The 25,349-nt window shown below is 47.8% G+C and overlaps 1 protein-coding gene across 2 annotated transcripts; it reads left to right on the top strand.

Moving 5' to 3' along the window:
* The first annotated feature begins 321 nt into the window (after nucleotides 1-321).
* Ufd1 (ubiquitin recognition factor in ER associated degradation 1) lies at nucleotides 322-24,570 on the top strand. Of its 2 annotated transcripts, XM_052157952.1 has the most exons (12): nucleotides 322-447; nucleotides 2,706-2,838; nucleotides 3,195-3,227; nucleotides 5,972-6,093; nucleotides 9,473-9,603; nucleotides 10,964-11,036; nucleotides 14,834-14,902; nucleotides 15,686-15,751; nucleotides 16,160-16,207; nucleotides 17,267-17,355; nucleotides 17,844-17,925; nucleotides 23,775-24,570. In XM_052157952.1, the coding sequence occupies exons 1-12, from the start codon at nucleotides 445-447 to the stop codon at nucleotides 23,847-23,849; spliced, it is 924 nt and encodes a 307-aa protein (XP_052013912.1). In that variant the 5' UTR covers nucleotides 322-444; the 3' UTR covers nucleotides 23,850-24,570. The 2 variants fall into 2 exon arrangements, with proteins under 2 accessions (XP_052013912.1, XP_052013913.1); XM_052157953.1 differs by lacking the exon at nucleotides 322-447 and having other exon boundaries at nucleotides 2,720-2,812.
* The last annotated feature ends 779 nt before the right edge of the window (nucleotides 24,571-25,349 follow it).

The following is a 25,349-nucleotide window of genomic DNA, read 5'->3' as shown; positions in this document are numbered from 1 at the left end:
AGGCGGCAACTACGATTTCAACACACTGTTCGTCGAATTGGAGTGAGCTAGAGATTGCTTCTGCCCGAATCAATGATGGCGGGGCCAACGCCGGAAACTCCATCTGCATTCTGGGTATTGTAGTTAGTACCGGGAACGACTCCTACCAAGTTGTTCGGAAGGGTGTACTATCTAAACATTATAAATAATCGCTGTCCTGTGGAATCAGTTATCACGTTTTTAATGTTTAATTTAAATAATCTTCAAACCTCAGGCCTTTCCATGCTTTCTTACCGCCGCTGACTCCCGGCCTCCATACCCCACCCCTTGCGGTCTTCCGTCACTTCCGGCAAGCCTCTCGCGGGTTCTGGGTTTCGGAGCGGTGGCCTCGGCTGCGAAGAGGGAGCTCTGGGTTTCTATTGTAAGGTTCAGGAAAAGAAGCGGCATCACCAAACGCTGTCAGTCATGGTAAGCTAGCCGGGGATCGCGAGCCGGGTGATGCCAGAGCTGCCCCTGGAGCTCGGCGGGGAGAGCCTGGACCTGGTGGCGGAGGTGCCGAGTCACCCGGGCCTGTGTCGGACCCGCTCCACTGGCCCGAGCGCTCTGTCCCGAGTGGGATCCATAACTACGCGCTGCCTCTTTTCTTCTTAAGCTTGTCCGAGTCACGACTCGTATGCCTTTTGGCGGGACTGCAGCCCCCGAGAAAGGAACCTGCTACTTTATGTCGGTAATTCTCATAAGTGCTCGACATGCAACAGGTTTCCATGAACTCGAAGTTAACTGGAGAGTTCTTGGGGAGTGGCGCAAGGGAGGACAATCCGAAGGACATTAAGCTCTGCCAAAGTTCCTGACCTTTTATTTAGTAGAGATCATGTCTTAGGATGTATGTCACGTTGTGTTCATCACGTTGTGATAACAGTAGGTAATATTTGTGGCGCACGCCTTTAATCCCAGCACTTGGGAGACAGAGGCAGGCGGATTTCTGAGTTGAGGCCAGGCTGGTCTACAGAGTGAGTTCCAGGACAGCCAGGGCTACACAGAGAAACCCTGTATCACTACTACTGTATATAGTGTTGACTCCATGTGATTTGTTTGCTAAAAACAAGAAGTGGTTATTAGATTTTTTTTATCGTGTCACTGTTAAATCAATATCTAAGTTCATTTATGGAACCATCACTGCCTGCTTGATGTGTTAGGCTTTAAAGGAAGTAAACCTGGATGGTAGAAGCAGTGAAGGAGGAGGAGATGGCCATGTTCATGGGTGGCTGAGTTGGAAGGATACTGTTAGGGGTGCTGCGTACTTTGTGTGTGTTGTTTGCGTTTCAGAGAGAAGCAGTAGGTTAGATGGATAGGGGAAGGAGCTTTGATGAGCACACACACACACCCCCAACCCATCATTCAAAAAGGGTTTTGTGGGTTATTCACCTAAGACTGAGTCACACAGTTCTGGTGCTTAAAGTAAAAGAGAAACGACTGAAAATTTCTGTGCAAGTAACTGAAGAACCGTCTATTACACTTTATTGGTGGGGGATGTTGGTGTGCACATGGGCTTGAGAATAGAGGCCTGTGGGTGGGTATGTGAGTCTGCACTTCTGTGCATGTGAAGGTCAGCAGATTGTCTTGGATATAGTTCCCATGTCTTGACTTTCCTGGCTGGCATGAGAAAATACTTGGTATGCAGTGTACATGTCTGCTCTGTGCTGTGGGCATCTGGAGAAGCACTAACCCTGACTAGAGAAGAGAAAGAATTGAAACTAAAAGCCAGGTGAAGGAGGAATACATGGGTGCCTGTTTTTCCACCACCTGCAATGCTGGTCTGTGTTTCTTGCCCACCTGATACTCAAGACATGTAGGTCTTTAATGAGAATCTCTTCCTGAGCACTTGTTAACATCCGTTCTCCGGTGCTCTCTGTCCCCATACCTGCTTCTTGTCTTTCCTATCAGGTTCACCAGGGCAGAGATGGTGTCTGCCTTCTTAGTACCCAAACATTACTAAGGTGATGTCCCCTAAAGCCCAGATTAGAGCCACACAAATAGTAGGCACTTAGGAAAAGAGGTGGCTTCTGAACATTGGGTTAAAAGATGGTGGGTGGTCAGTACTGAGTCTATGTGTCCGGAAGGTCTAGCCGTGATCTTGAGAATGAGCAATAGTAGCAGAAAGGTAGTAGGGGATGGCCTGTTTTGTTTTTTTTTTTAATAAAGATTTATTTATTTATTATATGTAAATACACTGTAGCTGTTTTCAGACACTCCAGAAGAGGGTTCCAAATCTCATTACAGATGTCTGTGAGCCACCATATGGTTGGTGGGATTTGAACTCAGGACCTTCGGAAGAGCAGTCAGTGCTCTTAACCGCTGAGCTATCTCTCCAGCCACCAAGGCCTGGTTTTATATTTAGTAAAGTTGTACTGTCTATAGATAATGGAAACTGGTCCTGGGATGAGTCTGGGAGAGACACAAAGGATTTGAGGTTCACTGTTGCCTAGGTAGTCAGAACATTCTGGTTACTTGAGATTTTAGTTTACTGTGTTCTTTGACCACATTTATAAGCACTGATGACTTGCTATGTTTAGTGCTTGGCCTATACCTTTGAGCTGGATCTAGTGGCTGTCCTCATCATGAGGGAGGCTAAGCCAAGGTCACTGGAACTCAGGACTCGATGACCGGCCTCTTCTTTTTAAAGTACCTTTGTTTTAATAATAATACCATTTCTTTCTTTCTTCTAGTTTTCTTTCAACATGTTTGACCACCCGATTCCCCGGGTCTTCCAGAACCGCTTCTCCACGCAGTACCGCTGCTTCTCCGTGTCCATGCTAGCAGGGCCTAATGACAGGTCAGATGTGGAGAAAGGAGGGAAGAGTATGTGTCTGTTTCTATTTTGAATAGTAACCTTTCCTGCCCTAAACTCTATGAGCCCTGTAGCCTTCTATAGCCCTTATTTTGCATGTGGGCACCAGACACTAACATTGGAGTGAAAATGTCGCTGTCCTAAGGCATGGGTGGTGGGAGTGGGGTGCTAATTGTGTTTGTTGACTTAGTGCCATTCGGAGCACAACAGTAAATTACTTCAAGTCTTTATGAAATGTCATCATGAAATTCTGGCTACCCCAAAATCACTGTTTAAAGCGTTTAAAAGATGCCTCAGAAAGTATACATCTTGCCTTCGTTCTTTTTGTTTTTATTTACTTAATATTCCTGAAATATTCTTTTCACAGTAATTATGCCACCCTCAGCCCTGGATCAACTCAGTAAGTACTTTCTAAATCACTCAACAGTTTGGGACATATAAGTACAGAAGCCAGAAATGGGCATGGGCTTTTCGTTGTACTCAGATCCAGGTGACATTGTCAGGATGTGGTTAGAATCCTCTCTGGAGGCTGTGCTGACCTAGGACCAGGGACAGGTGCCTGAGCTGGGGAAGCAGGGCGGTGCCCTGCACTGCAAGGGCTATGAGTACCACTCAGCCCGGCCCCTTCCCCATTGCCTGACTCGTCTCAAGAACTTGTCTAGATACAAAGGAGCGGCACGTTGCATAGTGCCTGAGTAGCGCATACTGTGGTGTGGGCTCGCTAGGTTGTCTTCTAAAAGAAAAAAAAAAAGATTGATCTACAAGAGTACCGTGCAAAGCAGTCTGCACCTCCTCTCCAGAGCTCTCCTGAGCGCCAAGCCTGAGTTTCCCACTTCCAACATGACTTTGTGTCCTGAGGAAACCAAAGGTCGGAGCTGCTGCTTTCTCTTCCTGTGCCAGATAAAGCCATTGTGAGAAAAGTCCCGTGTGTCCTTTCTCGGATTAGGAATAGCCCTAATTGTGGACGTCCTCTTTGCTTTGGAAACTTGAAGATGTCCCCATACTGAATTCATCCTGTGGAGACTGGTTATGGAGATGTAGTGGTGACTTGCAGAGAATAGATGCTGCTTTGCTGTGTTTGGGCTTTGAACAGCTACTGGCTTAGCTTCTCTGGATCTTGGTATCTCCATTAACCAGGGACACCGTCAGTACCATTCATTGGAGCTGTGCTGGTAGTTCTAGTTCTAAGCGGGGAGGTGGCCTGTAACCAGCTCTGGGTGAGAGTGTCCAGTGGAGGCTTCTCTTTAGGCAGCAGGTAGAATAGAACCATGGGGTTCACAGTAGGCTGCCATTACAAAGACAGCACGGGTCCTTGGTCTTAGTTTTGGGGTGAGCTGACCAGGGAGCCCAGGTGTGTCCCTTAGCAAAGTATCAGGAAGGTACTCTGGAACCTTCCAATCAGTGGGATTTAGACCAGATTAGAGCAACATCCAGACCTTTCTTTTTTGTTGTTGTTTTGGTTTTTTGGGTTTTTTTTTATTTTTTTATTTTTTTCCGAGACAGGGTTTCTCTGTGTAGCTCTGGCTGTCCTGGAACTCACTCTGTAGACCAGGCCAGCCTCGAACTCAGAAATCCACCTGCCTCTGCTTCCCAAGTGCTGGGATTAAAAGCGTGCGCCACCACCGCCCGGCTCACTCAGCCCTTTAAAGCCCTTTTTCTTCCTTCAGTCTGGGTCTCTCCCAACTTAACTAGGCTGACCTCAAACTTAAAATCTCCCTGCCTTGATTTTGAGTTGCAGGTGTGTGCCCCCATGCTCAGCTGTTGAGGCCTCTTAAGTGGTGGAAGAAACCCTGTGTAACCAAGTAAGACCAAGGGAGTCTTAATTTGTGAAATACAGGATATTGTTCAGGAATTAGGTGATGCAGAGGACTGGGGAGCTGGGAGTCAGGCTCTCCAGTCAGTAGCTGGAGGGTGCTAAGAGTTTCCCTTACCTCCTCTGTCTCAGATCTTTGGCGGGATCCTGGTCTGCAGCACAGAAGGCCATGCATATCTTGCTCAACTTGTAGCTCTCGTGGCTGCAGCTGTCTTACTAACGGAGAGCCTAGCTCCTCGGGCCTGGGCTGCTTGGCTCAGTCACCCCTGTGCTGGCAGGATCACCTCCATTCTACCACGAGGCAGTTTTCTAAGCTGCGTTGGAGCTGTCCACCCAAGCTCTTCCCTGACGGACTTTGCCTGTGGACCGATCATTTAGGGTGTATTACTTTATCCACATGCCTCAGTTTCTCCAATAATTTAACAAGAGATGAATGATATGCCTTCTTCATTATTCTGGGAAGATTAAGCAGTTGCCCAGGACATGGCAAACACCACTGAGAACCCCTCAGACCTTCCTGCTGCCCTGGTCTCCTGGCTTTTTCTGGTTTCACGTGGCCAGGCCCTCTTCCCTCTGCCCTTGTACCTTTTGAGTCAGTGTTCCATAGTCCTGTTGCTGTCTTCTGCCCTCTGCAGCCCTTGACTCCCAGATGACTGGAATTCACACACGTGCCATGCTGTGACCTGAGCTAGGGCTGCCCACGGGCCTGGATGCTTGGCTCTGCTCCCAGCGTTCTTACTGTCTCCCTTCCTGACTCACTCTCACGCCGACCCCAGCCATCTTGCCTAGTTGGCGGTCATCCCTCAAACTGGCTGAGTTCTTCCCATCCATTTCTTTGCTTAGCTGTCCCCCTTCCTGGATTGTGTGTCTGGGAGCTGGCCTGGAAAGCTGCGTCTTTAGGGGCTGGGAAGCCTGTTCCAGGTCTTTCTCCCTTTCCATCCTTTGCTTCCCATGGTGCCTGCAGTATGTACTGATTTACAGTCTCACTATCTACATAAAAACCTTTAAAGGAACAGATTTTTTGTGTGTGACATGTGGTTGACACTTAAGTTATTGATGAATAAATGAACATGCTACTTTTAAGAATCGTGATTTCAGAAAAATCACGTTTATGCTGGTGCTACGTGACTAAGTCACCCAGCTCCTCTAGGACCACATGGTGTGTTCTTGCAGTGATACCCCTCTGACTAGAACAGTAGGGGAATATGGGAGTAGGCTCTGAAGTTTAGGGGACAAGGCCTCAGAGGAGCATTGGGTGGACAGGGTTTCCTTCACAGGAACTGCTGGTGGGTGTGGTACTTGATTGTGTGTTATAACATCTTTGTTCTTAGGCCGGCTCAACATTACCTATCCGATGCTGTTTAAGTTGACCAATAAGAACTCAGACCGAATGACACACTGTGGTGTACTGGAGTTTGTTGCTGATGAAGGCATCTGTTACCTCCCACACTGGGTGAGTTGAGCTGTGAAGGTCTGTAGTCTGTCTCTTGGGAACCTCATAAGCAGGGACATCCTTTTTCCATGCGTGTGTATGCCTGAGGGTCCTTTCAAGTAGAACGCCCAGTAAGCGGAAGACAGCTTCAGCAGCGTGCTATGCCATATTTAAAACATCATGCTTAACTGTGTAGACACAGGTCAAGCTGGTGTGAAGGGCGTCATTATAGACCTGGGTGTCTCATCAAGGGCATGAGCAGTCCCAGAGCGTCCCCTGGAGCAGGGCTCCTCAGAAGGGCAGCAGGACTGCTTCCTCCTCGGGGAGGATCGTGAGTTGGTAAGCCTTCTGTGGTGTGTTAGAGGCTGCAGCTCCCTGGCTTCCCTTCAGTCTCCTTCCAGTCCTAGTCCAGTGGACAAGCTCAGCTTTAGAAAGCCTTCACCAGGAAGCACACACCCTGTTCTTTGTGCTTTAATGGTGTCAGGTGTCCTGAAAGGCCCTGGGCAGGCTGTGGGTGGGCTGAGGACACAGGCGTGCTTCCTCTGCTACACTTGGAGGTCCCACTGCCACCAGAACAGTGTGTTGAAGCTCAATTCCGCCATTTTAGAGGAGTAGCTTTTCCTTCTTACAGTTACATGCGATTCAAGTTCTGAAGACCGTTTCTTCCTTGTCATGACCACCCTTTCCAGCTGGGCCCCAGGGTGCTTGGCAGGCTCTGGCCATGCTCTCCCCAACAGGAGTCCTGCTTGGACTTGCAGCTCCTGCGTCTAAGCCTTTCTGTGCTGCCTGTCTCCGTGCCCTGACTTGCTGTGGGCTGAGATCTGACACGCTTAGCACTTCTGTCCTGTGTTTGGCCCTGGGCTGCACGGATGGTGAAGTGTGGCACAGTGACGCTTTCATCCTTCTCTTCCCGCTTCCCTGTGGCTCACCTGATGAGGCATGAGGTAGACAACACTGTCCCTGACGTGCGTGCAGTTAGTAGCTACAGATTCCTTGGCACCTTAGCCTGGGAAGCTATTTGACTTTCTTTCTCTGAGATGCCACATGGACTTAGGACGCCTGTGGGGGTGTGAAACTTGTTTCCCAGCCTATTGGGGCTGACTTTCCAGATCATGATATGAGCAGGCATTTGCCTACTGTCGCCCTGCTTCTGTTTCAGGTGACAAGGGGAGTGTATATTTCCCTTGGCTGCTCAGTGGGTGTTGCTACTTTGTTTCCAACCCTGGTAAAAGAAATCTCAACTCAGTAACAATACAAGCTAGAAGCCTAGATTGGGCAGATCTCCCACTATACCACTCTATTCCTAACTATATTATCACATATAACCTCCCCCCCCCACTGACGCCCCCCTCCCTCCCTCTCTCTCTCTCTCTCTCTCTCTCTCTCTCCCTCTCTCCCTCTCTCCCCTTCCTCTCTCTCTCTCTCTCTCTCTCTCTCTCTCTCTCTCTCTCTCTCCCCTTCCTCTCTATTGATCCCTCATAGCTCCTCCCCTTCCCCTCCATCCTATGTAGCTCCTCCCACTTCCTCCTGCCCAATCATTGGCTCAAGCCTTTATTTGAAAAGTTAAGGTAGGAGAAGGTTCACAAAGCAACTCCTCATCTGCAGCCCCTTCCTTATCCGTCCTAAGCTGCTAAGTTCCGGGAGGACCGGGCTGCAGCAAGTGCCAGCTGCTGCCGGAACCTCATCCGTTGACCCTGCTCACTGGACCATCTGTCCATGCCACAGTGCCCACGAATGGACCAGGGGGACAATGAGCATTCAGGTCTTCTTGCCTCCTGTTGTCCTTAAGTCATTTCAGAAGTCTGTTCCCCAGGGCTTGCTCTGACCCTTTTTCTTGCTTTGTGCTGTCTGTGGCCGTGTCCTGCTTCTGTCTGGGGAAGCTGTAGGCTTCACTCAGGCCTGCAATTGTCCTCTTGTTCTCTGTGCTCCAGAGCCTCATGCCACAGTTACCTTCCTCCTAACTGACCACTTTATACTGCTTTGACCTGTACCAGGCTGGTATTGGCCCTTGGGAAACTTGTACTTAGGGTCACAGAGCCGTCACTTGCCAAAGCCTTGGCAGCTTGTTGTGGCATTTGGAGGAGTGGCTATCCTCCATTTCTGTCATTCCCAGCCTTTTAAAGGCACAGTGTACTGGAGCCTCTGGTCTATCCTGGGGCTGCACCTCTGCTGCCCCATTCTTCAGATGAGTTCCTTCTTACTTGCATCATAGCCCTCTGTTCTTGCTTCTTTGTAATGTTCTCAAAGGGATTTGCATCCCTAAGGACATACTTGCTTGGGGTAGCCTGGCATGGGAGGGATTAGCATTGGGGTCATGTCTTAGTTAGGGTTTTACTGCTGTGAACAGACCCTATGACCAAGGCAACTCTTATAAGGACAACATTTAATTGGAGCTGGCTTCTGGTTCAGAGGTTCACTCCATTATCATCAAGGAGGGAGCATGGCAGCATCCAGGCAGGCATGGTGCAGGAGAAGCTGAGAGTTTATCTGAAGGCTGCTAGCAGAATACTGGCTTCCAGGCAGCTAGGATGAGGGTCTTAAAGCCCACACCCACAGTGACACAACTACTCCAACAGGGCCACACCTCCTAATAGTGCCACTCTCTAGGCCAAGCATATACAAACCATCAGGCCTCTAAAGATAAAAGGGGGTAGAGGTGTTAGGGGAGGCCAATGGAAATTCACTCTACAGTTCTTTCTACTTATGCGTCTACGTATTCAACTTATTTTCAAAAAGATATAAAATTAGCAAATATCCATTCTGAGACCTGTAACCTATCCCTCTTTCCTGCCCATGATGCTCTGCCTCTGACTTCTGGCACTGCAGCGGCCTGGTTTCCTATTTGCTAGATGTTCTCCTATTTGCTAGATGTTCACAGCCTTTTTTTTTCTTTCTGTTCCTGTCCCCAGTCATCATCTGTCTTATTAGGTAGTTAATCAGTGCTTCTTGTATTGGTGTTTTTATGACCCTCTGTAGCAGACATGTCTGGGGTCTTCCATGACTAGCCTTGCCTTGTGTGGTTTTTCTATTGTAAGTGTGGTCTTGATGGCTTCAGGGTCATGAAAACTGCCTATGGGACAGCTTTGGAGCTGGGAGGTAAGCATCTCAGGGAGACATTATGTGCAGGAGGCTAGAAACTGCGGCCTGTCAGGTGGCCTTGGTAGACAGGTCACCATGCAGCCTCAGAGGACCCTTCCTTGGTCTGCTTCCCATGTCCAAACCAATACTTGGTTTGCTTCTCTGTCATGTTCCTATGGTACAGTTTATTTGCTTGTTCCAAGTCTTCATCCTGGGCCTTCTACCCAGATAAGTCTTAAACCACTCAGTGTGCTAACCGGCAGGTGTTAACCATGTAGGCGTCTTAGTTTTCAGGAGTTTCATGCTGATTTCTTCTCTTCAGATGATGCAGAATTTGCTCTTGGAAGAAGGGGGCCTGGTTCAAGTGGAAAGTGTCAACCTTCAAGTGGCTACCTACTCTAAGTTCCAGCCTCAGAGCGCAGACTTCCTGGACATCACCAACCCTAAAGCAGTGTATCCTTCTGACATAGGAGTCCCTCTGTAAAGGAGGGTTCCTGGTCGTCTCAGAGCAACATGGGGAACCACATGTCTGTCTGTGATTGAAGTTGTGATGTTGGTAACATCATTTAGCTAGTATGTCCTCTTGGTCCTGACCAAGCAAGTCAGGGCTCTTTGGCCTTCTCCAGGCGCTTGCAGATGCTTGTTAGACTCCAGAGCAGAGCCTTCTTTTAGTTTTGTGGATACCACACAGGATTGAGATACGCCGTGTATCCAGTGGGAAGGCTTCATAGCTCATGTACCCCCAGCCCTCTGTGGAGCCCTGGGCTCTGGTTCAGCATGAAGTAGGTAATCAAGCCCACTTTGTGCTCAGACTTAGGGCCCATTCAAAGTAAGACAAAGGTTGGCTGAGGACATTTTCTGTTTTTTAGTAAGGGGGAAGGGAAAGTTTTATGTTTTTGTTCTAATGATTTTTTTATGTTCACCTCCCAGGTTAAGCTGGGTATGTGTATTTATAAATGTGAGAGAGGGACATGCTTTGTGTCAAGATGTGCATAGCAAGACTGTCTGAAGAAAAAAAAAATCTCAGACAGCAACATGGACAAGTAGAATATTTGAAAACAAACATACAGTCAGACCCTGCTTTTACTTCCCTTGCCACCTGTCACCTTTGTCCACTCACTGTTGGAAGCAGGCTGCTGTGCCGAGGGTCAGTCCTGGACGCCAGTGGGCCACGGCAGAGACTCCTGCTGAATAGGATGGAATGGCTTAGTGAACCCGCTGCTGTCTGAGTCCTAGACAGAGGGGCATGTGGGGTACTTGTCTGCACAGTGTAGACAGTGGTAGAGGTGCCCTGTCCTACAGGCCTGGGCATGTGTGGGAAGAGCTACTTTATTTGGATAATGGGGAGCCCATCCTATGATCCGGGTCCCAGGCCGACTAAAGCAAGGGAAGAAACCAGTCTAGTGGTCTCATTCCCTTTCCTCGGCTGTTTGATCCCCCCAGGTGTGTATAGACACCCCCCTCCGCCGCTGCAAGCCCTTCCTGCCTTCCCGCATGCCCTTCCCCGTCGTGATGAACTGTTTCAGGGCTCACTGAACCCAAGGAACGCCTTCCTAATGTTGCTCTTGGTTGAGTATTTTGTCTCAGGATGAGAAAAGGACAAAGACTGTAGAGCAGAGACGTGGGGAGCTGGCACCATAGCATTTGCCAGGGCCTGCAAATTCTAGAGCCAGTCCCGGTTATCTGAGGTCAGCCCTTCCATCTGTCTGTGGAAAGAAGAGTGTTCCTTCTAGAGTCATCGGAAGTGCTAATCCATTGTGTAATTGAAGGCATGTAGCTTGCTTGTCCTGTTGCCTTGACAGCATGTATGCAGATTAGAAAATGCATTGAGAAACTTTGCCTGTCTGACGACTGGAGATGTGATTGCTATCAACTACAATGAGAAGGTAGGTGAGCCTGGCTGCCGTACCTGGTAAAGAATGTTCTGCTACTGTGCCTGTTTACCAGAGAGAGGGAAACGACAGAGCTAAGAAATGATTCCATCTAAGTGTTTTGGTGATGCAAAGCGTTCCTTGGGGTGAATTACGGGAACGTGGGTGAGCCAGGATGTAACTTCCTGTACAAGCTACGGGCAGCTACCCTCAGGGAGGGGCCTCTGAGCCTGGTGACTTCCTTCTGGTCTTGGTCTTGGTGGGCACCAGGAATGCCTGTGGTACACACGTATACATGCAGGCAAGATGTTCAAAAACTTAAAATAGAAAACCAACCAACCTACCTACCTTCCTTCCTTCCTTCCTTCCTTCCTTCCTTCCTTCCTTCCTTCCCTTCCTTCCTTTCCCTTCCCTCCCTTCCTTCCTTCCTTCCCTTCCCTTCCCTTCCCTTCCCTTCCCTCCCTCCCTCCCTCCCTCCCTCCCTCCCTTCCTTCCTTCCTTCCTTCAGTTTTTTATGTGTTAAAAATGCCTTTGCTGGCTGACCCTGGTGGTACATGTTAGTAATCTTACCACCTAGGAGATGGTTGTGGGCTCAAGGTTTCATGAGACTCCCCACACCCTCCACAAGAGGATGTTTGAATCTACAATGAAGAGTCATAGTCATTGTCCATTTTAATATTGAATGAGATGCTCTAAAAATGGCTTTTATCACCTAGTTGCTGCCTACTGTTTGGTTTTTTTAAATTTCCTGGGTTTACATTTAAAGCCCTAATTTACTCAATGTTGATAGTTATATATAATGTATACATTGTAATCTCTGGGTCATCTCCCTAGCCTTTCATGATGGTTAATTTGATTGTTATTTGATGGGATTTAGGAACACAGTAGAATCAAGACTTGCAGCGTGTGGATGAAGGACTTTGTAGATGCGGCTGGGATGGGAAGGTCCACTAACTGTGGGAGGCGTGGCTCCATGGGCTGGGCTGGGGCCTAGACTACATAAAAACAATGCAAGCTGAGCATCAGCATCCACCTGGATGGTGGGTGCAGTGCAACCATCCAGTGGGCGCAGTGCGACCATCCAGTGGGTGCAGTGCGGCCATCCAGTGGGTGCAGTGTGGCCATCCAGTGGGTGCAGTGCGGCCATCCAGTGGGTGCAGTGTGGCCATCCAGTGGGTGCAGTGCGGCCATCCGGTAGATGCAGTGGATGCTTGGGGCTCCCACCTCAACCGCAGGCCTTCCAGTTGTTTCCATCAGGTATTTTGTCAAAGCAATAGAAAATATAACATTCAGAAACTGTCAAGGACTGATTATATTTATAGGCAAATAAGCTTAATATTTTTATACCTGTTCATGATACCTCTGCTTTTCTTTTTTGGTTTGTTTGTTTTTTTTTGTTTGTTTGTTTGTTTTGTTTTTTTGGATTTGGTTTTTTGAGACAGGGTTTCTCTGTATAGCCCTGGCTGTCCTGAACTCACTCTGTAGACCAGGCTGGCCTCGAACTCAGAAATCCGCCTGCCTCTGCCTCCCAGAGTGCTGGGCTTACAGGTGTACGCCACCACTGCCCGGCTATGCCTCTGCTTTTAATAACATCTGTTAATGGCCTGGAGACATGGCTCAGTGATTAAGACCACTTGTTGCTTGCAGAGTACCCAGTTCATTTCCCAGAGCCTACAGAAAGGTTCACAGCTGCTGGCAGCTCCAGTTCCAGGGGCTCTGACACCCACTTCTGGCCTTTGTGGGCACCAGGCATGCATCTGGTACAAACACACACACACACACACACACACACACACATATGTATACGTATATGTATATGTAGGCAAAACATTTATAGATAGAATAATATTCTATATTAATTATAATATATTATAATATCTATAAATATTTCTATCTATATTTATAATATCTATAAATATTTCTATCTATGAAATAGAAATGAATCTTCACTTTTTAAAATCTGTCTTTAAAAAGCCTTGGTTGGCTGAGCATGGTGGTCAATGCTAGTACTCCATCAGTGGCAGAGGGTTGTAGGTTCAAGGTTGCTCTGGACTATAAGTTCCTACTCTCCTCTCCCTGCCAAAGGCTTTTCTGTCCTTTTATCTATACCAAGCCCCTTGCCATGCTGGGAAGGACCAAAAACAAACTAACTGCCCCTGTCCTTGTAAAACCCTCTGTTGAAAGTAGGAAGCTCTTTGAGCATCAGACCCTGATGGGGCAGAATGCTGTTGGTCACCTTGGAAGTAGAATTCACCTGCTTGAGGTAGTGCCTCTTGGGGTCTCTTCTCAAAGGAGCATACATTACCTCTTTTTACATTTAAAAAATTTTTATTTTACATGCATTGGCACTTTGCTGCTTGCGTTTCTTTGTGAAGGTGTCAGAGTCCTGGAGCTAGCGTTACAGACAGTGAGCTGCTGTGTGGGTGCTGAGAACTGACCTTGGGTCCTCTGCAGGAGTGGCCAAGTGCTCCTGACCAACGGCTGAGCATGCATTATCTTCTATGGCTCTTCCCTCAGCCGCTTCCTACCTTAGGTCTGTTGAGTCTTAATACTGCGTATGCTCATCCATGGTGCTCGGCTCTTAGGTCTCTTAGTCAAGATGGTTTAGTTGCGTGAAGTGGCAGGTGAGTTCCCACAAGGCTTCACTTCCCTGTCATCCATAGAGTATATTGATGGTAAGTTTAGTACAAGTCTTGCCATCTTGGGCTGTCCCACCATAGGCATGGAACCTGGTAGTGTAGGTACCTCTCACTGACAGCTGTGGAGCTGGGCCAGGGCTGACACAGGACTGGCACTACTGTAGGGCTCAGTAGTGACCCCAGCCTGGTGTGGTCTTCCCTGAAATGAGTGCTGATCCCCTCAAACTAGGTCCCCACAACTGTCAGAGTCCTGATCAGCTTCCTTATGTAGTGTCCGAATGTGGACACTCCGGGAAGTGAGGCCTTCTTTAGCCTTGTGGGAGCTCACCTGTCATTTCACCTAACTAAACTGTCTTGTCGTGGATAAGAGACCTAGGAGCCAAGAACCATGGCTTCACGTGGGTTCTGCAGATCCAGAGTCAGGTCCTCAGCTGGTGCTTTACCTACCAGGGCCTCTGCCATCTCATTTTATTGTTTGCTTCTGGAGTGCTGAGGATTGAACCTGGAGCCTTGTAAGTGCTGTGCAAATGCTCTGCAGCCAAGCTGTGGGCTGGTGAGCTGCAGTGGAGATGCCGGTCCTGTGGGCCTGGTGATCTGAGTTTGATCCTGGAGCCCACAGGTAGGAGGGAGGGAGACCCAACCCCTGAGAGGTGGACACTGTTGCAGATGCATGTCGACATTGTAGGCGTCACTGTGGGAAACAATTGAGCTCTGTGTAACTGTAGCCCAACTTCTCTCTTCTCTTTCCTCTTTTCTTTTTTCTCCCCATCCCCCTCAAACTTAAGCAGTACAATTCATATATCACTTTGGGAGGATAGATTTAGCATTATTGGTATGAGCATTCTTACTTTTATCTCTTTAAAACACCTAGCTAATTCTTTTCTAAGAATAAACTAGATTGTGATTTTAGATACTAGAATTTATATAGAATTTATAATAATATTAGAATATTAGATTTTACGTATTAGACTAAATTAGATACGAACAGCTAGCCCAGGAATAGTCTTTTGCAGTAGGGTACTAATGAGCTTGTGGAATTAGACCAACATGTGGGGACCAGTACGTTTAGTTCTGACCTGAAGCAGCATTGTCAGTGCTGGAAGGTTTGATGCTGGTGTGATGCTCGCCTGCGTTGCCGGCCCCTACTACTCTATCTTTCTGTTCTTTTTGCAGATCTATGAACTGCGGGTGATGGAGACCAAACCGGACAAGGCTGTATCCATTATTGAATGTGACATGAATGTGAGTGATTTCCCACTGTAAGTGAGGTCAGAACCCATGAGTGTCACACAAGGGGAAGAGGGGGAAAATGCTGTCAGAATAGGAGGAGGTGGCCATTCACCTAGTAGTCTCTCCTAGGGAATAGAAGTGGCAGTTGAGCCGAGCGGTGGTGGCACATGCCTTTAATCCCAGCACTTGGGAGGCAGAGGCAGGTGGATTTCTGAGTTCGAGGCCAGCCTGGTCTACAGAGTGAGTTCCAGGACAGCTAAGGCTACACAGAGAAACCCTGTCTCCAAAAAAAAAAAAAAAAAAAAAAAAGAAGTGGCAGTTGACTGTACTTAAAGTAGCTGTATCCACAGTCACCTCAGGCCTGTCAAAGAGTGAATTAGAGTATTAAGAGCTAAGTGGAAACAAATTATTGACAGGACTCCTGGTTGTCAAGGAAAATAAAAGGTTGCACTGTCTCCTGTCTCCTTTCATTTACATTGACATCCTAAGGTGTCAGACTTTAGGAAAGGAAGAGAGATTAATAGTTTCCAAGAACATGTGGGTGGGTTGTTGAGGTGCTATTAATCCTTCCCTGGGATAACGGGTACACACACTTCCATGGTGATGTGGTTATATTTAAACACACACACACAGCTCCCAACAATAGCCTGTGACTATAAGGGGTCGATGTCATTGTAGTGATGTTGAACCGTGTAAAGCACTATTGTTGGGAAAACTGGACTCTCAAGATGTTGTCTCAGTTAAGGAGGCAGAGTGGCCTCAGCACATACATTAACCTTTATTTTCAAAACACAGGTGGATTTTGATGCTCCCTTGGGATACAAAGAACCAGAAAGACCAGTGCAACATGAGGACTCAATAGTAAGTCATTTTCTTGAGCTCCTCCTGATATTTTTGTACCTGGGCTTCCCTTGTTACATTTAAATATGTTACATTTAAATATGTTGTGTGTGGGTTGGAGGTGTATGTGCAGTGCATGTGTGTGGAGGTCAGAGGACAACGCTTGGGAGTTGGTTCTCTTTCTACCATTGGATCCCAAGGATTGCACTCAGGTCTTCAGGCTTGGTGGCAAGTATTTTTACCTGGTGAGCTGACTTGCTGGTCTGTTCATGTATTTCTTTGTGTATGGACTCTGCAGGGGCTAGCTCCTAGGAGGATAGTGTTCTAGCTGATGGAGACTAGGACAACTGTGGAAACAAGAGGCTCTGAGGAGAGCTGCCCACCATTCCAAGAAGCTCATGTCCTGTTCCTTTTCTTTTTCCCTGTTAGGAGGGAGAAGCTGACCACAGTGGCTATGCTGGAGAGGTGGGCTTCCGTGTAAGTACCAGGCACTGCGTGTCTCTCTGCATCCTGATGCCAGGAGCTATTCTCAGTGATGATTTATGAACATTAGCAAGACCTCCGCTCTGGGTACCCAAATGAGCAGACAAATCAGGCACTTGCTCTTTTTTTTTTTTTAAAAAAAACATGTAAATCCATTTAAAAAAAAAAAAAATTCACCAGGTGGTGGCGGCGGCGCACACCTTTAATCCCAGCACTTGGGAGGCAGAGGCAGGCGTATTTTTGAGTTTGAGGACACCAGGGCTACACAGAGAAACCCTGTCCCAAAAAACAAAAAAACAAACAAACAAAAAAATTTCATTCATTATATTTACATAAGTACACTGTAGCTGTCTTCAGACACACCGGAAGAGGGCATTGGATCCCATTACAGATGGTTGTGAGCCACCATGTGGTTCCTGGGAATTGAACTCAGCACCTCTGGAAGAGCAGTCAGAGCTCTTAACCGCTTAGCCATCTCTCCAGCCCTCAAACGTTTTAATATGTGTTTTCTCCTGGGACCTTGATAACCCTGAAAGGCTTCCAAGTTCTATTGTTCCTTTCAAAACGTATGCCTACCATAGGACTTGGGTATGGTCTCTAGGTGTGGGGGTGTCTACTAAGAAGTCAAATTAGTGTAATAGGTACACACAGCTCTTCAGATGGTAGCATGTTTGCGTCCTTTGAAAACACAGCCAGCTTTTATTTGCCTACACAGTTTGAAAGCAAGCTGCATGCTTGATAGCCAGGATCCCTGGTAAGCACGCGGGCAGAAGTGGCTTGCGTGGTGCTGCCGTGCTGGGAAGCAGAAGAGGAAGGATGACTATACATGTGGGAAGGAGGGGCCTGGCAGGTATTCGCAGCAGAGGTCAGCTGTCACTGCTGCTGCCTGTTTGAGAGAGCTCTTGGGCTTCCTGCAGTGCCTTGAGGGCTGGTGGAGAGGTCGGCCGATGGCACTCAAGGACCTGGCAGTGCACCAGCCCCTCCTCTTCTGCAGAGGCCCATGGCTGTTGACTCTGGAGACTGAGCATGCGCCCTCTTGACTCCCTTGTCTAGGCCTTCTCTGGTTCTGGGAATAGACTGGACGGAAAGAAAAAGGGGGTGGAGCCCAGCCCCTCCCCAGTCAAGCCCGGAGACATCAAAAGGTAGGGTTGGCCTGGCCCAGTCTGTCCCTGGTGAGGGTTTGCCATTTCCAAAAAAGGTTTGACAGATGGGCTGTGTCAAAGCACAGGACACGGGATGCCTCATCCTGGTGTTGGAGACAAAGCAGCAGGCTGCTGAGTACGCTCCAGGCCTTGCTTGCACTCTAGAGCATGGTGGTGTCTGTGCAGGGACTCAGTGACCTCCCTCTTGGTGGCTGCCAGGTAGGGCTAGGGATGTGTTAGTTGTCTACTGTGCGTGTGACCAGGAAGAGAATAGGAGGTGGGATCCACTGGAGGGAGCACTTGGAGAAGTCTAAGGCTGGGCCAGTGTTTTTGCTTAGTCTTCCCTCTGAGCAGGTACACAGAGGGCAAAGCAGTGGATACCAGACGATACCAAGAAGCCACCACTGCCTCCCCTACCTTCCTCTCGATTGTCAGAAGCAAATCTTAGTCCTTGGAACTAACTTTCTCCTTGTCTGTAATTTTCACAGAGGAATTCCTAATTACGAATTTAAGCTTGGTAAGATCACTTTCATCAGAAATTCACGTCCATTGGTCAAAAAGGTTGAAGAGGTGAGTTTATTTCATTGGTCATAGGATTTACTCACTAGTGATGACTAGTGTTTCTACCATTCAAATCACGGTGCGTCTGTGATATTTAGGCCCCTTCTTGTGGCCCTGCTGTTCCTAGTGGGCTGACTACTCTGTAGAACCATTGCAGGTCTATTGACTAAAGTCTGCCAATGCAGAGCTCAAGAACTGATTCCAGGTTCTGCCACAAAAAAAATCTGAAGCCCTAGGTGGGTTTCATCTTTTTTTTTTTTTGCCTATTGTTTGTTTCAGAATAGGAGGATGAACCCAGGTCCTCACACATGCTTAATTACACTCTTGTGTATCACTGCTCTTTCTAACCCAGAGCTAGAGCTTACCACGTCTATATAGTGACTGCTGGGTAAGTGGTATGGCTGTAAGATAGGGACAGTATGGCTAAGAGTCCTGCAGAGATGAATGCTTTGAAGAGACCCAGCTGAGTCTAGTTGGGCCTGATACATGAGAATAGGTGCATACGCTCATAGGAAGCCAGATTGACCAGATCAAGACATTTAAGAGTTAGCATGAATACAGTCACGAAGGCTCCGGCCTCTGTCACAGCCCAGGTGCTGCTCAACAGTGGTGACTAGCATGATACCCGCTCTAGAGCCAGTGCCAGGGCAGGCGCCACATACCTCTGTGCGCTTCTTAAGTAACATCTCATTGCTGAGATGACTGTGAGCTTCATGCTGTGACTGCCCTTGTATAGATGCATGGGTACAGAGCGAGAGCCCCTGACCACCTCACACATGGTATCTATAGCACCCCATTGAGAAAGTGACCTTCACAAGGACATCAGGACAGCAAGCTTCTATGACGAGCATGTCCCTGACACTGGCCATGGCGGTAGGGGGAGCTGCTGTAGAAGCAGAAGGCATTACATGGGAACGTAGTCCAAGGTGTTAGGCATTAGATATAAGTGTCTCATCCTGCTGCAGACTGCATTCTGCACAGCAGCTGTCTCTGGAATGCAGCCGCCCAAGTGCGACATGTATTTCTAGACCCTGGGGTTTCCTGGTTATTTCTCAAAGGATCACTCTTAGCTGGGCATGGTGCACAACTGATATCTCAGCTATTGGAAGGTTAAAGCAAGAGGATCCAGGAGCTAAATGAGTCAGGTTTGCTAAATGAGACCTATCTTAAAAGAAGGGAAGGAAGGAAGGGAGGGAGGGAGGGAGGGAGGGAGGAAGGAAGGAAGGAAGGAAGGAAGGAAGGAAGGAAGGAAGGAAGGAAGGAAGGAAGGAAGGTCGGTCCAAGGGGTCTCAGTAGGGCAGAGATGAGCTGTGCTGTGAGACTGTGTAAGCTGGGCTGCTGGGTCATTGCCAGACACTCTTGGCTACTGAACCTGCTCTGCTCTAGTATTCTGGGTGGCCTGAGACAGCCTAGGGTGCTTCCAGGCCAGCTGCAATCTCTTGACACCTTTAATGTCCCTTAAGCTGACACAGTGTTGTAAGGTTTCCAGGCTTGGGGTAGATGTCAGTAGACCTAACATCTCCATGAAACCTGCCTGCAGCCTTTATTAGATATAGTTCAGCTTTCATCGTGCTCACACACCCCAGTGTGATTTATATATAGAGAGAGAATAGGCAGGCAGGCACAGCAGGCTCTGCTTTATCCACAAATAGTTAAGTATATGAAATTAAAGACATAGCTTTACTCTATCTTCAAAGCCATTAAAGTTTTGGTAAAAGGTAATGGGATAATAAGTTTGGAAGAGGAGGCAAGTTCAGCGAGGATTTGACAGAAGGACAAGCAGAACCTGCTTTTAATTAGCCGAAGACAGCTACAGTCTAAGGCTGGCCTGGGAAAAAACAAGAGGCAGTTTGGTGTAGGCTGCAGAGCTCTCAGAAGGCACCTTTGGAAATGAGGGGTAAAGACAGAATGCGCTTAGAGCTCAGCACCGTTCCCACACTGTGCTGGCCTCTGCAGCCCCAGCACAAAGGCCCTAGCCGAGGACCATCGTTCACACTAGATAATAAAGTCTGCTGCAGCCGTTGGTGATAGGCTGCTATTTGACCTCAGACAGTAGCAGCCAGCTTGCTTATTGCTCTTGAAGATGAGAACTTGCTCAAGACAGAAGGCCTAAATACACGGTTAAACGGCAGGGTTTCTAAGGAAGGCTCCCTTCCAGTAAAGAATACCGAAACTCATAGGTCTGAGCTAGAGGTGAAGCCCAGTGCTAGAAGAGTTCGTGGTCAGCATGGCCTGATGTCCACCCTAGCGCTAAGGTGAAATAGATGAAGACTACGTCCATGTCCTGCAGGTTGTGACAAGCATGGCAGTGAGTGTCTGTAGTCCCGCACTCAGGAGACTAAAGCAGCAGGTGGCCGGAGCTTAGCCATTCAGGAGCACCTGGGCAACCTAGAAAGACTTCATTGCAAAAACAAATGAGCAACAAAAGAATGGAAGGAAGGAACGGGGGAAGGAAAAGAATTGTGCAAGTAGCTTTTCTAAATGGAGGCCATTGGTTAGCAGATTAGATAGTTCTACCGAGTTCCAACAGTGAATACAACAGGTCTAGGTTGAAGCAGGAGAAGATCTAGAGAGAGGCCAGGGGTCTCACCCTGTTAGGGACATCGTCTTTTAGTGACGTGACTTTATGGCAGTGTCGGCCACTCTCTTTTTTATTTAGCTCCTGAGTAGCAACACGAAGTCAACAAAATTTATTAACAAGCTACAAACCTGAACTCGGAAGGCTCTGAGACGGGCACAGCCTGGCCAGGCTATTACTAGCCAGATGAACGCCCTGTTACTTGCCCGCTGAGTCATGCTTTGTTTCATGTGTGTCCTCAGGGCCAGCTTGTTTTGTTCAAGTGCTCATGGTCCATCCTGCCTCATGGCGGCCTCCTTCCTCCCCTACCTTTTTTCTTCTCTTTGTGGTCTTTACCTGAGAACCCCTACTCTGTCTCAAGACCCACTTTCTCTCTTCTGCCCAGTCACCGGCTCTAGCCTTGTATTGTCCAGTCAGATTATTGGGGAGCATTATTTACAGCACATTGGTCAATACAATGTCCATGTCTACACTACAACCTGATCTTGGGGCACAGAACTCAGCATCTGAATACACAGCACACAAGGCCAACCTCAACAATCTTTGGATGTACACACAGGAACTGGGTGGTAGAACAGTGTCGCAGTGTGATGAGGGCCCAGGAAGATGGTTCAGTGGTTAAGCGCATGTGTTCTTGCAGAAGACCTGGGCTTATTTCCCAACACCCACATGATGGTTTACAACCACTCCTAACTCCAGTTCCCGAGAACCTTCTATAGAGGCACCAGGCACATACTCAGTACATATACATGTAGGTAAAATATACAAATGAATCTAAAAAAATATTTTTAAAGTTCTGAAAGGATATAGAGAAAGGACTAATGGTCCCCTCCCTTTATAGCTGAACTATTGACTATTGATAGATTCTGGGAAGAGAGAGAGTCAGTCATATTCATTTGTACAGCCACTGCTGAACCCACCAGGTTCCATCAGATAGCTCCAAACCCATGCTCACACAGACATCCTGGTTAAATCCAGTCAGTCTCCAAATAGAACGGGCAGGAATAGGCCGCAGGAATAGGCCGGGCGGTGGTGGTGCACGCCTGTAATCCCAGCACTCTGGGAGGCAGAGGCAAGCGGATTTCTGAGTTCGAGGCCAGCCTGGCCTACAGAGTGAGTTCCAGGACAGCCAGGGCTACACAGAGAAACCCTGTCTCTCTGTTTGTCTCTTTGTTTGTCTCAAACAAAACAAACTTTGTCCTCTCAAAATTTCTGTGTTGTCCTGCTAATGTGACTGTTTGGACAGAAGGCCCTTAACAAGGTATAATTAAGGAAAAAGGGGGCCCCAATCCAATCTGACGCATTTTCCAGTTTTCACAGAGAAAGGAAATATGACCACTTAGAGGAAAGGCCAGGTACAGGCACAGAAGGACCATTTCAAGCCAGAGGGGTGTGGAGACACCTTGGTCTCGGCTTCTTGTCTCCAGAATGCTCCTAAATGCATGTGCTATGTTAGCCACCCAGTCCGTGGCGACGGGCATGGCGGCTCCACCAGACTTCACTAGCTAAGCCACCGTCAGGTTCACCAGGCTCAGACAAAAGTAGTTTCTGACATGTAGGACCTCACAAGAGACACCTTTGAGAAGCCTTTCTCCGGACTCTACTTAACTATTACCAATTTGTAATTTATAAAGTACAAGGTAGACCTAACATCCAGTCCATTATTTTATCAATAAAATAGAACACTGTATCTATCCTAACTTAAAATACTTATAATTCTACAGTATACCCCATTGAAGAAAGGAAGTAGAAATAGCTAGAGCAGGTGGCGACTCACTGAATCCCAGCAGGAATGAAGCTGAGGCAGATAGAAAGTTTAAGGCCAGTCTGGGCTCTAGGGCAAGAAAACAGCAAGTCCTAGCGTGGGATCTACCTTGACAAAATTGGTCAAGTCTGTGCTCAGATGGCTGGAGGAGAGAGAAGTCAGGACCGACAGAAGGCTGTGTGGCAGAGGCCTGCATTCCATAGTTGAGGTGTGCTCTGCACTCACACGTGTGCTTGGCTTGGCGTCACGTAAACAGTGAGTAGCCTCAGGGTGCAGTAGGTGTGAAGATGTGTTTTGGAAAGGCAGATTTCCTCTGTGTAGGAAACCAAGTTGTATTGCCTCAGATCTTGAACAGTTAAAAGCATATGAGGGTAAAACCTACTGTTTTTGCAGTGTTAAAGAAACAGACCTGCTAGGAAAAGAATTTGATTGGTAGTATTTCTCACGGTTGGCTGGTCTGAATATACAGAGTTTTTTTGTTTTTTTAAGTGCATCTTTTAAGCTAGGAATTCTCTTCTAGAAACAAAAACAAAACAAAAACCAGAGCTGTGTGCAGTGAGCCACTTAACCTCAACAGCGCCAACCAAGAAGTAAGGGAATTTAGATTAGAAACTCACAGGTTTGAGATTTGGGGATTAAGTAAGCACGTGCAGAAAAATGACTGAGGATACTACTATTTGGGATGGTGCAGTTCCCTTGCATGCTCACGGGGAGGCTGCTGCAGTGTGGGTTGTAATTGACTTGGGGTGTTTGAAAGGGAGATGTATAAAATGTCTTTTCAACTTAATGACAACTTCAGCTGAACATGGCTTATTTTGGTTTTTTGAGACAGGGTTTCTCTGTGTAGCCGTGGCTGTCCTGGAAATCACTCTGTAGACCAGGCTGGCCTTGAACTCCTGGTTTTGAACATGGCTTCTTAAGACATTACTGCCAGCAGGGCGTGGTGGCGCATGCCTGTAATCCCTGCACTTGGGAGGCAGAGGCAGGCGGATTTCTGTGTTCGAGGCCAGCCTGGTCTACAGAGTGAGTTCCAGGACAGCCAGGGCTACACAGAGAAACCCTGTCTCAAAAATCCAAAAAAAAAGACATTACTGCCTCTATAAGTTGAAGAGAGGTTGTACAGTAAATTTAAAAACTAAGGTGGCAGTAGACTGACAGGGCTGTGATTTGTGGGTTTCTCAATGCCATAAATGTCAGAAACATTTGATACTTATTATATTTATATGTGTTTGATTGCCCTGTGTATGCAGATGCCCTGACAGTCCTGAAGAGGGAATGTCAAATCCCTTGGAGTTGGAGCCAGTTGTGAGCTGCCCAGCATGGGTGCTGGGAACTGAACCTGGGGCCTCTGGAAGAGCAGCACATACTTTTAGCCACTGAGCCATCTCTCCAGCCCCTCTAGGGCATTTCTTATTATGACTAATGAAATGGGGAGAGTAGATAGATAAGATAGCACAAGTGATCATTGTAAACCTTGAGACGCTTCTGAAAATAATATCCTATTTTCACACCTAGGATGAAGCTGGAGGCAGATTCGTTGCTTTCTCTGGAGAAGGACAGTCACTGCGAAAGAAGGGAAGAAAGCCCTGAGTCCAAACTGTTGGCTGACTGGAAAATAAAAGATCCGATTGCCACTGGCTTACAGTTATTGGCTCTGACACGTTCAGAGATGCTCTGTTATTTATGGTTTGTTTAGAGTTACCTACGAATTATCAAGCTTGTCCTGGGTGCAAAACAGCAGAACTTGGAGGTTGTGTGCTTGATCTGGGGGAGAGCGCGCTCGGGTCCTGTAGGCGGCTGCCTCCTCCACTTCCTAGGCTTTGCTCTAGGCCCTCTCAGGGCCTCAGCAGAGCAGCTCCCTGCGTCCTGACTCGCTCTTCTTTCCCATGCCTGTACATGGGGCAGTGGACTCAGACCAGGACTTGAGTACCTGACAAAGATGGCCTCTGTTTATTTACAGTGACTCACAGGGGATCATCCAGGTGAAAGCACTGTCGTTTTGATGTGCTCGCTCTCGGTGAATTCTGGATATGCTCGACTTCTGTGCCCGTTGCATTTATTACCCATGGTTCTGGCAGTGAGTCTGTTCGTCAAGTACTAGGATTGACCCAGAATCCTATGAGTATTAAACATGCCCCCCACTCTGCCCCCGAGGCTCGTCCATGCCCCATTTTCTCACTGTTTTATTGTCCTCAGATCTGCACTTTGTATGATGTAACATCTTTTGACATGCTGACCAACCCCGTTATTTAAATTTTGTTCGTTGAGAATAATTCTTACTGAAGAATTAAATAAACTGATTAAAACTCTCCTCTAGCTGTTTGATAAGGTATGTTGTGGATTGGTGGTGTGGGCCACTAGCCAGAAGTCACAGGAATGCCCCCTCACAGCAGCAGCCCACCTCATCCTGGCATTAGAAGACTACCTGAGATTTGTGGAGGCTGTAGGGACGGATGCCACTCCCTGACGCTTGGAGTGGAACTGGTCGGGCCTAGCAAGGTCCCTGTGGAGGGTGTGCTTTCTCTCTGTTGATAGCTCCAGAGTGTGTCCATTGGTCTTAGAAATAGTCATAAATAGGATAATTGGCTCCTAACTGTGGCATGTACATCATCACTGGCCAAGTGTGGCTCTGGAAAGCATAAATGCTGTGGTAACCTGCCAGACCTGTCCTATGGGGACGCTCAGGTTCCCTAGCAGTAAGGCAGCCTTTACTTGTGGGATTCTGTTGTCAGGCTGGAAAGAGCTCAGCGAAGGCCCTGCTTGTGCAGAGGGCCCAGGTTTGGTTCCCAGCGCTCATGCTGGCTTATGGCCATTCCAGTTCTAGATCTATGTATGCGTTGTGGTGGCTCTTCCTGGGTTCCAGACCGATGTATGCGCTGTGGTGGCTCTTCCTGGTTGTCAGCTGGACTATATGTGGAATGAACTACAGTCCAGAACTAGAAGGCTCACCTGTGATCCTAATCTGGAGGCTGAGAGATACAAGTTTCTGACCTGGATCTTGGCATGGAGATCTTGAAGCATAGTGGCTATGAATTCCAGAAGATTAAGACAGGGAGATCTCTGAGCTCAAGGTCATCTGGAATTAAAGGT

Source organism: Apodemus sylvaticus, chromosome 15 (assembly GCF_947179515.1).
Source record: "Apodemus sylvaticus chromosome 15, mApoSyl1.1, whole genome shotgun sequence".
NCBI lineage: Eukaryota > Metazoa > Chordata > Mammalia > Rodentia > Muridae > Apodemus > Apodemus sylvaticus.
This window is presented reverse-complemented; position numbering and strand designations above follow the sequence as displayed.